The following is an 11771-nucleotide window of genomic DNA, read 5'->3' as shown; positions in this document are numbered from 1 at the left end:
TGCATAGAACGATGAAGGCAATCCTGAATCTGCACCCACGTGGAACGGAGTTGCCGGAGATGCTCCTCCAAAGCCGGAATACCCTGAGACATGAATGAATCGGGCAACAAGGATGGCTGAAACCCATAATTCGCCATGACCGGGGATAACTTGGAGGAAGCATTAATAGCACTATTATGAGCAAACTCTGCCCAAGGTAACAGTTCAGACCAATTATTGTGGTGATCTGAGACATAGCAATGGAGGAACTGTTCCAGAGCTTGATTAGACCGTTCCACAGCCCCAATGGATTGAGGGTGATATGCCGAGGAGAAGGAAAGCTGGATGCCCATTTGAGCACAAAAGGAACGCCAAAATCTGTAGACAAACTGGCTACCCCAGTCCGACACTATCTCCTTGGGTAACCCATGTAAATAGAAGACCTTCCGGGCAAAAATTGAAGCAAGCTCCTGAGCGGAAGGCAACTTCTTCAAGGGAATGCAATGTGACATTTTAGAAAAACGGTCAACCACCATAAGGATAACAGTATTGCCATTGGAAACAGGGAGCTTGACAATGAAGTCCATGGAAAGATGTGTCCAAGGATGCTCACCATTAGCAATAGGTTGAAGAAGACCCACAGGAAGACGTTGAGGAGTCTTATTCTGTGCACAAACTGAGCAGGAGGCAACATACGCAGCAACATCAGAACAAAGAGCTGGCCACCAGAATTGTCGATTGACAGACCAAATCATTTGGTTCTTGCCTGGGTGACCTGCGGCTTTAGGATAGTGGTAAGTGTGCAAAAGTTTAGTTCGAAGACTCTCAGGAACAAAACACTTACCACTAGGTTTCTCTGGACGTGCATTGGTTTGTGCAGCCAGGATCTCCTCCCCCAAGGGAGTAGTCAAATTAGTACGTATAGTAGCCAAAATATGGTCAGGATAGTGGTAAGTGTGCAAAAGTTTAGTTCGAAGACTCTCAGGAACAAAACACTTACCACTAGGTTTCTCTGGACGTACATTGGTTTGTGCAGCCAGGATCTCCTCCCCCAAGGGAGTAGTCAAATTAGTACGTATAGTAGCCAAAATATGGTCAGGAGGTATAACTGGAGTAGGTACAGACTCCTCCTTGGACAGAGTCGAAAATTGTCGAGAGAGGGCATCAGCCCTAACATTCTTACTACCAGGCAGGTAGGAGACCACATAATTAAACCGAGACAAATATAGCACCCATCTGGCCTGTCGGGGCGACAAACGTTTTGCTTCAGATAGATAAGTTAAATTCTTGTGGTCAGTAAGAATGAGCACTGGAACGCTAGTACCCTCGAGAAGATGCCTCCATTCCTTGAGTGCCAAAATTATGGCCAGTAATTCCCTGTCACCAATTTCATAATTGCACTCCGCTGGAGACAATTTCTTAGAGAAGAAACCACACGGATGCAAGGAACCGTCAGGCGTAGGACATTGAGACAAGAGGGCACCTACTCCAGTCTCAGATGCATCAACCTCAAGAACAAACGGCAGGACAGGGTTAGGACAAGCCAGAACTGTAGTGGCAGCAAAGGCAGTCTTAAGACTATCAAAGGCCTTAATGGCAGTAGGTGACCAATGGAGTGGATCATTCTCTTTACGGGTCATGTTTGTGATAGGTTTGACCAAGGAAGAAAAGTTTTTAATAAACATTCTATAGTAATTGGCGAACCCCAAAAAATGTTGAATAGACCGAAGACCAACTGGGCGAGGCCACTGCAGAACTGCAGATAACTTGTCAGGATCCATGGAGAACCCTGCAACAGAGATAACATAACCTAGGAAGGTTACTTGAGTCTGATGGAACTCATATTTCTCGAGTTTACAAAACAGGCCGTTCTCATGTAGTCTCTGAAGGACCTGTGTAACATCAGTACACCACAACACACTGTTGCAACATATCTCATAGGACATCATTAATAAATTCCTGGAAAACAGCAGGAGCATTACATATTACAAGATACTCATAATGCCCGCTCCTGGTGTTAAATGCTGTTTTCCATTCGTGGCCCTCCTTGATCCTAACGAGATTGTACGCTCCTCTCAAATCAAGTTTAGTAAAGACTGTAGCTCCCTTGAGGTGGTCAAAGAGTTCCGTAATGAGCGGAATAGGGTAAGCATTCTTAATGGTAAGACGATTAAGACCCCTATAATCGATGCATGGTCTTAACTCACCACCCTTTTTCTTCACAAAGAAGAAGCCAGCCAATGCAGGAGAGCAGGATTTGCGGATGATCCCCTGCGACAGAGCATCGGCAACATACTCCTCCATAGCACAATTCTCCGCAACAGACAGAGGGTACACCCGGCCCCGAGGAGGAATGGCTCCGGGTTGCAGGTCTATGACACAATTGTAAGACCAGTGAGGAGGCAACGTACCGGCACGCACCTTGTCAAAAATGTCTAGGAACTTTCGGTACTCCTCTGGCAATTGAGATACCGAAGATGTGCACAAGACTTTAACTGGTCTCCGAAAACAAATGGAATTACATTGCGGAGACCATGACAAAATTTCGGACCTGCGCCAGTCAAAACTGGGATTGTGCTTTTGGAGCCAGGGATAACCCAGAATAACTGGAAAATGCAGAGATTTTATCACCTGGAACTGGAGGGTTTCAAAATGGAGAGCCCCAACAGCCATGGATAACGGAGCAGTTTCGTGAGTAACGAGTGCAGGCTGAAGGGGCCTGCCATCAATGGCCTCAATAGCAAGCAGAATGGACTGAGGCAACACAGAAATGGAGTGCTTTGATACAAAAGCACTGTCAATGAAATGGCCCGCAGCACCGGAGTCAACAAGAGCCTGGGTGAATATGGAGGAGTCCAACCAGGAAAGGACAACCATGACCAAAGGTTTCTCCTTTAGCGGTTCCGGGGATGGGGATAAACCACTCAAGTTCTGCTCCCGACAGGACCTTAGGTGTGAGCGTTTTCCGGCCTTGTAGGACAAGACTTCAAATGTGACCCTGTAACCCACAATAGAGGCAGAGCCCCTCCCTCCTCCTAAAGGCCCTCTCCACCGAGGAGAGATGCATGAATCCCAACTGCATCGGCTCAGCAGTACCTGGTGACTCGGGACCAGGAGGCATGGGAGGAGAGGGAGGCATGGGTGGGAACGAACACGTAGGAGACAACGGAACAGGAGGCTTCCGCAAGCGCTCCTTGAAAGAGGACCTCTCACTTAGTCTGATGTCAATTAGGATCAAAAAACACACCAATGCCTCGAGATCTTCTGGTAAATCTCTAGCAGCAACTTTGTCTTTAATTGCATCAGAGAGTCCATGAAAAAAGGCGGCAACAAGGGCTTCATTGTTCCAACCTACCTCTGCGGCAAGCGTACGGAACTCAATGGCATACTGAGCAACAGATCTTGTACCTTTCTGAATGGACATGAGTCGTTTAGCAGCAGAGGAGGAGCGAGCTGGAAAATCAAATACCCTTCGAAAGGAGGCCACAAATTCATGGTAATTTGAAATCACAGGTTTATTAATCTCCCACAAGGGATTAGCCCAGACAAGAGCTGTGTCAGAGAGTAACGAGATGAGAAATCCCACCTTAGCTCTGTCAGAGGGAAATGCCTGATGTAACATCTCAAAGGAAATGCCCACCTGGTATAAAAACCCTCTGCACTGATTAGGATCACCTCCATATCGCTGAGGTAGAGGTGCAGAACCGGACATGCTCCTGATAGGACTAGGTGCAGCAGCGGAAACAGGAGCATCCATAACTTGTGGGACACATTGGTCCAAATGTGCAGTGCGAGTCAGCAGGGTTTGCAGGGCTAGTGCAAATTGATCCAAGCGGTAATCCTGTTCATCCATCCTGGAAATTATGGCAGGTAAAGGTGGATTATTAGCACCATCAGGATTCATGGCCCTTGCGTAATGTCAGGGTGCCAGGAATCAGACTGAGACAAGAAGTGCAAAAATAATCACACCTTTTATTAATAGCAAAAAAATAATAAAAAGTCCACAATTAAAAAAACAAGCCAGGAATCAAAACCAGAACTGGTAGTCAGACCAGCCGAGTCAGGAGCCAAAGCGAATAGTCAGACGAGCCGGAATCAGGAACAAGGAGAACAGCAGAGTCAGGAACAAGCCAGGGATCAGGAACCAGGAGGGACGTAAGACAGCCAGGTAATACACAGGAGGTCTCACAAACAGGTCTGAGACAACGCAAGGGCAAAGCATACTGAACAGAGGCCCTTTAAATAATAAGTGATGACATCACAATTCTGAGACTGCATCCTGTCTCAAACGGATGATGACACCAGTCTGGCCATAAAAGGAAGTGCAGGAAATGAGCAGCATCACACAGTATGCACCAGGGTCAGCAAGAGAGGTGAGTAAAATGGCTGCCAGCAGCACATGGAAAACAAATCAGGGAAAAAACCATGCCATGCATGCAGCAGCGCTTCTTTGTTAAGGCAGGGACATCTCTCACCAGATCCATTGCAATGTGTGGATCAGCCTCCCATCTGCCAGAGGACGAGAAACAAAGCCAGCCTCACTGGTCCGTGTATGCGGTGCCCAGATCCCCAAACACTTTAAGCTGATTCCTTTCATTTCTGCCCAGTGTCCTGGATCTGCTCTCCTCACCAGGTTATCACGGGGCAAGATGGCATCTAATACAAAAAGGCGAGGCAGGACAAAAAGGGCTTAAAAGTTAAAACGTAGCTTTTATTGCCTTCACCATGGATAAAAGAAAATTAGCAGCAAAATAAAAAGCAGTAATGTCAGAGTGAGCTTGGACAGCAGCAGTCTAACATGTTTTGGCTCCTGCCTTACTCATAGAATGTGCTGTCTCAAGCTCACAGCCTGCTTAAATCAAACAATCACTCTGACATAGATTGCTAACAGCCAACATAATTAACTGTTACAATGCTGAACAAGAAAAGTGTGCACAAACATATATTTCCTTTACAAAATAGTTAACAATTAAGTACAAAACTTAAGCTACCAAATAACCCCTAATAATGCATTAGTTAGCAGTGACAATATGAAAAATAGTCAACAACGTAGATATTACTAAATATTACTCCAAGAAATGCATTAAAATATGTGCTTATAATAACAAAAGAAATACATAGCACACAAAGATAATGTGAACTAAATGTATCTAAGTACATAACACGCAACAAATGTGATGCAATATATTATTAAAAGGGACCCACTTTTTTTGTGCTTACTTCGTTGTCAAGACATTGGGAGGAGGAGCTTTGTGGTAGGAGAATGATCGGGACCGGACTGGGAGCCGCAGCTAAGTGTATGCAGAAGGCTTGTCACGGATGAAGGTATTGTGTCTCTTGAACAGAACTTGTGATGGTACTTATGCTATACTACTCCTCTTGTGAATTTAATAGCTGACTGTGCGCTGGGTGAGGGAGCCTCCTATTGTGTACAAGATGGCATCTGCTGTTTTTGTGCCACTGGGATGCGTCCGTCTTCTTCTGCCAGGAGCTCCGTGTTAATGCTCCCAGGAGTCCGTTTCTACTCCTCCAGTCGGTCCGTGCACTGTCCCATCTGGGTATCTGCAGAGGATGTGTGGCTGGTCCTGCTCGCCTCCAGGTGGCTCTTTGCAGCAAACTTTGAAACCAGGACAGTGCACAACGGCACTTTAGGGGGCCAGTCCAATACAGCATGTAAGTCAGGACAGCGGACCATTGCTTGTTCTCTGGGTCTATTGACCATGTAGTGCTGCTCAGCTGCTAACGTGTGGCTGCTGTTCAAGATTGCAGTCTGTACAGACACACTTCCATGTGCTGCTTTGCTTGCTGTGGGGGCGAGATGGCCTCCGCCTGTGCTAGAAACGCCGGACACCTGGTGTGTTAAGGCTAGATTGCACTCAGGCTATTCTGGGAGCCGATGTAGGTTGGTGTAGTCACAGTTCACCAAAAAATACACCATTAATTATGGATACAGCTCTGGAGCTGCTAACTTCAGCTGCCTGCTCCTTAGCCCGCCCACCGGAAGTCACCTTTTATACTGCTTTTTAGTGATTTACACAGGGAGCTAGTAGGCAAGGAGTGGTAGAGAGTGCTAGTGGGTCCCTCCAATTTTGATAATTGTAATTTTCATAGTTGCCAACATTTGAAAAAAATTCCAGGGACACTTTGCAGCTATCAATTACCTGCATGAAATGTTTAACCACACCCCTGCCCTAAAGCCCCGCCCACTTTGCCAAACCCACATAATTAGGATAATTTAGCTCTGCCCATTTTTTTATGGTGCAGAATATATATATATATATATATATATATATATATATATATATATATATATATATATATATATATATATATATATATATATTAAAATATTAAAATAGAAGTAGAATGTACAGAATGTAATTAAATGTAAATTTTTATTGCAAATTAATTATAGGTAAAAGCACCACATATCCAAAATATCCCTGCAAACTAATAAGAGATTCCAATTAGAAGTCATAGCAGTGAGTCTAAAGATCAATTTGACCTTTCCCAGGGACAGGTGACACATGAGACAGTAACATGTCATGACTGTAAGTGACTGGCATTTAAACCCCACCACTACCACTGTGTTATATACAGTTTATTTGTTATTATATATGCTGCTGGTTGTATAAGTTACAGATATTATTCAGTAAAGCTTCTTCATTTTTGAATTACCCCTGATATATTAGCAAATGATCTGGCACTGTTATAAAACCAACAGATATAATTATAATAACAAATAAACTGTATGTAAGTACAGATATTCTGTTGGTTTTATAAAGTACACAGAATTATTATATTTTGCAGTAAAAAAAAGTTTAATTACCCTTTGCATTAAACACTGACTGAGTAACAAGTCAAGATGGATTCACAGCATTTTTTTTTTAAAGTAGACAGTGATTCACGGTCTGGTTACCTTAACAACAGCTGAGCAGCAGCACATATTTTATTGCAGGAGCTCCGGTTCAGTTATAGGCTGAGTCTCACCGCTCTGCTGGTCCTCACTGATCGGCTAGTTAAAGACTGAGTGACAAGTCAAGAAAAGAGTCACAGCTAGCTGCATTTTTTTTTCAATAATCATTGGTGATTCACGGTCACCTTAACAAAACAGAGAGTGACTCTGAGCAGCACCATATAAATTATTTGAATTGCAGGACTGCCTCCCGAGCCTGCCTCCCGAGCCTGCTGGGTTAACTTTAGTTAGGGCTGAGTGACTCACCTCTGTCTGCTGCTGGTCCACTGAGTGACTGATGATCGGCTCTAAGACAAGTTCTGAGAACAAACTTTAGGGTGTGTGACACAACAGAGTGAGACACTCTCTGTCCTCCTGCAGCCGCGTGTCTGTGAGAAGGCTGGTGCACTGCACAGTGAGCGGCAAAGCGGGGTGGTCACATGATGGTGACATTGAGGAGGTGCTGACGTCGCTGCCTGACGCGCAATAGTCTAGATAGATGAAATTCATGGAGGAGGAGACTCAGGAGTGGCATACATGATCGCGCTAGCTAGCAAAGCTGCAGCCTGCTACTAACTTGCCGGGACAGTCCGGGACATTTAAATGGCCGTGACAGGGTCCCAAATTCCGGGACTGTCCCGGCAAAAACGGGACAGTTGGCAAGTATGAATTTTATGCTTTTTATCCTAGATGTCTAAAGTGAAACAACTTTCTTGCTTTGTATTTGAAGTGTTACCACTGTCTGGTTTCAATATATATGTATTTTTATATATATATATATATATATATATATATATATATATATATATATATATATATATATATATATATATATATATATATATATATATATATATATACAACAATACATAGTACAACAATAATAAATGATATAACCATGCTTCAATTTTTTTATTTTATTACTATTATTTTTTTAAATATTTAGCATATGTATTTTAGTTTTGTGTTTGATTTTATTTGAAACTTTAATTCTTTTAAAACTTGAATAATGTTAACATTAATACTAATATAGTTTATATTACTCTCCTTGATACTTGTCTATGTATGTGCTAGGAAATAGGAGGTACTGCATCTAGGACCTGCAGTATTCGGTTACCAGTGCATAGCCATTAATCATTCCATGACTGTATTTTTAAGATCATATTGGTCAGTTGTTACCTAAAACCTTAACGCTTTGAAGAGCACAGTAAATGACCCATGGAGGCATAAACACTGGATTTTAAGATGTGTATTATGTAAGTTACACCAACATATGGGAGTGATTTTAATTGAGTGGAAATCTTTATTGTTTCTTAGACATGGACTCTTTACATGTCAAGTGACATTAGCCATTTCTATAACAACAACACTATTTGCACTGTTAGGGCATGTTGAAAGTGCTCAAAGAATAGAGTAATTTGAAGGGATACTGTAGTCAGAAAACAAAGTACAATATTTAAAAAAGAATGACTTAACTAGCATTTTTGCAATATATATGTATTTAAAAATGTTGCATCTAAAGTTGTAAAAATTGAGAGTGAATTTGCCTGTATAGTCATTTCCTGCTATGAGCTGTATGATACTATAGTATTGTTCCTTCCTCACACAGGTCACTAACCAGCTGTGTTACATGTATAGAGCCATATACTCAGCTACCAGGCAACACTGGCTGTAATAGTACTAGCTGTTCAGAGTATATGGCACACAACAAAGAATGAAACAGTTTTCTGTTTACATTAGCAGAAAAAAACTGTAGGAACACAAACAATGAAGAAGAAACCCTGATAGATAGCCCTGATGCTCTGTAGTTGATTATAATTCCTGCATAGGCTGGGTTACCTTGGCAACAAACTAGTCTCAGCACTGAGGGCAGTTAAAACTTACATTACTTACTCTACTCACTGACAAGCTGTCTTAGCTACCTAAACTATGTTTCTTTTACAAGTTGCATATTTCAGCTAGCTAGAAATCTGATGCCTTCTTTGGTGTACACAATACACTGTGCACAGCTAATACTATTATAGTCAGCAGTGCCTGGTAGTTAAGTAGGTCGCTCTTTACATGTACTACAGCTGGCCAGAGAGCATTGAAAAATGTTGAACTGTGTGGAGAAGAAACAATATTATTAGTATCAAATATCGTAATTTGTTTTCTGACTACAGTCTCCTTTTAAGTTTCTAAGTTGTATTACCCATTAACGTCTGCTATATGTTGAGGACCATAACAAAATAATTGAATCTGAAATTCTTTTTTGTCCTCAAGACATCATTTATAAGTGGCTTATCATGATTCAGATAGTGCATGTGAATTTAACTCCTTCACTACTGGGAATTTCAGGAAAAAAAACTTGCCCAAAGTACTAGAATTTGTAGCATTTTTGCTATCACTACGTTTAAACAGAAATGTTTTTTTTTATTTAGCTATGAAAACTATACTTTTTTTTGGAATAAAAAGAGCTTTCAGTGGATGACAATTTCAACTAGTTATTTATTATCAGAACTAAGAAACTATTGAAAAATAAGAAAACAAGTAAAAAAAAAAAAAGAAATACATGAAAAAATTAATTTTCACATTCCACAAAACTCATTAGCTTTCTAACTGCAGAAGAAAATCTCAAAATGTGTTCATTGGTATTCTTTGATTCAGCTAAGGCCAAACATGCAAATACTTTTTATTATTTTATGGGTAATTCTTCATGCTATGTGGTAACTCTTATTTGGTATAGAAGAATTGCACAAATTCTCAAAATTAAACACAAAAATTATATATATATATATATATATATATATATATATATATATATATATATATATATTTAAGTAGACAGCCCAATGTATCTAGGCCTATTTTTATATATTCAAAGTCATTATTTGGCCACCAAACGTGATCATATAAAAATAATCATACATTTTTTGCAAACTTTTGGTTTGTCACTGAAATTACTTACATACAACTACTGCAATCATAAGAAAAATTGTTATAAAGTATTCTCTGGGATCCCTAGACATGCATGGCTTTGTTATTGGATTTTGGTAATTAGTAGGCAACTAATTGTTGCTGTGCACCACACTTCTGAAATTACTGCCAGTAAAGGGGTTAATCAGGTAGCGGTTAAGGGTAATATGTGCTGTAGTGTAGGGATTACCCTCCCACCTGACACCTCCCTCTCTCTAATCCGTACCTGAGGCCTCCCAAACATCTCTCTTCTTCCCTCTAACCCCCCCCCCCCACACACACACACACTGGTTACGACCATCTTAGGTACTGCAGACAGTATGCCAGTATGCAGTTTAGAGCTTTTGTGTGTGAAATATTTATGTATGTATGTATTTATTTTATTTTCTGTATTGCAGGGATCCTACCTCAAACTCCCACCTCCCCGATCTCCTCCCTAAACAGCTCTCTAACCCTTTCCCCTCTCACTGTTTCCTGTCATGTTTGTTACTGGCAGCCAGTCTACCAGTAACAATGTGCTACCTTTTTTATTTTATTTTTTATTGGTTTTTCTTTATTATACTTTCTTTCTCTGAAGTGTAGGGATCACCCCCACCCTCCCCACATCTCCCTCCAAGTGATAATTTTTTTTCATATGGTGCCTTTTTAATATGATGGTTTATTCATCAGTTGCATATTTTACAAACTTAGATTTCGTTTTACATTTTCATTACAGTTCTTCCATTGATAAATTTCTGTAAGGCTGCTCTAATTTCATGGTTTCTCATACTATAGATTATAGGATTTAGCAATGGAGTAACCACTGTATACAACAAAGAGAGTATTTTGTTTGCAATCAGTGAATATCCTGTAGCTGGAAATACATAAAGAGTCACAACTGTCCCGTAAAAAATACACACAACTGTCAGATGGGAACTGCAGGTTGAAAAAGCTTTTTGTATCTTTATTTTAGATGGAATCTTTAAAATAGTTTGGAAGATATGAACATACGTTGCAGTTATAAATATTACAGGGACTATAGTTAAAGGGGCGGCTGATAATATATTGCTAAATTTCACTGCATGAGTATCGGAGCAAGAAAGTTCTAAAAGTGAAGCGAAATCACAGTAGAAATGATCCATTTTAACGACACCACAAAAATGTAGTTTGGCTGCCAGAACATCTGTAACTATTGGACTTAGAGAACCTAATAGCCAGGTCCCACTTACCAATTTTATATGAAAGGTATTATCCATAATTGAGGAATAATGGAGTGGTTTACAGATCGCTAGGTATCTGTCATATGACATCACAGTTAGTAGTAGACACTCGGCAGATAGAGAGAGTGCAAAGATGTAACCTTGTGTGATACAAGCTCTGAGGTTCATGGTGCCTTGTTTCAATATAACGAGTAGCATGTTAGGCACAGTATTTGTGGTGAGTAATATATCTGAGAATGAAAGATGACAGAGAAAACAATACATAGGAGAATGGAGGTTGTGACTTGATGACACTAGTATTATAATCAAGAAATTGGCCAATACAGTAAAAATATACAACAAAAGGAATAATATGAAAATTGGAATCCTATAGTTCTGCAGATGTTGAAATCCTAAAAGTACAATTTCTGTACTCAAAGTCCAATTTTGCCCATTCATTTCCTGTAGAAACAAGCAGAAGATTTAAAGAAAAATGTATTTAAAAGGGGTAGAAAAGTCAAAAGGAATCTTTCCTTATTCTGATAGGGCATGTGATTTTAAACACTTTTAAATTCACTTCTAATATCAAATGTACTTTCTTTTCATGGTATCCTTAGTTCAAAGGCATATACACATATCCTCAGCAGATGCTATCCACTACTGTTAACTAGCTAGTGATGTCTGACTAGAGACATTTGTTTCTT

General features: G+C 40.6%; 1 protein-coding gene across 1 annotated transcript; it reads right to left on the bottom strand.

Annotated features, from left to right (window-relative positions):
• Positions 1-10587: 10587 nt before the first annotated feature.
• Positions 10588-11544, bottom strand: LOC128647288 (olfactory receptor 11A1-like). The gene has a single exon (XM_053700080.1). The coding sequence runs from the start codon at positions 11524-11526 to the stop codon at positions 10588-10590; it is 939 nt and encodes a 312-aa protein (XP_053556055.1). The 5' UTR covers positions 11527-11544.
• Positions 11545-11771: the final 227 nt, after the last annotated feature.

The sequence above is a fragment of the Bombina bombina genome, chromosome 2 (genome assembly GCF_027579735.1).
Source record: "Bombina bombina isolate aBomBom1 chromosome 2, aBomBom1.pri, whole genome shotgun sequence".
Taxonomy (NCBI): Eukaryota; Metazoa; Chordata; class Amphibia; order Anura; family Bombinatoridae; genus Bombina; species Bombina bombina.
This window is presented reverse-complemented; position numbering and strand designations above follow the sequence as displayed.

Bases quoted from the DNA above. Each gene is read 5' to 3' on its own strand.
- LOC128647288 (XM_053700080.1), bottom strand. From the start codon at position 11,526: ATGAATGGGCAAAATTGGACTTTGAGTACAGAAATTGTACTTTTAGGA.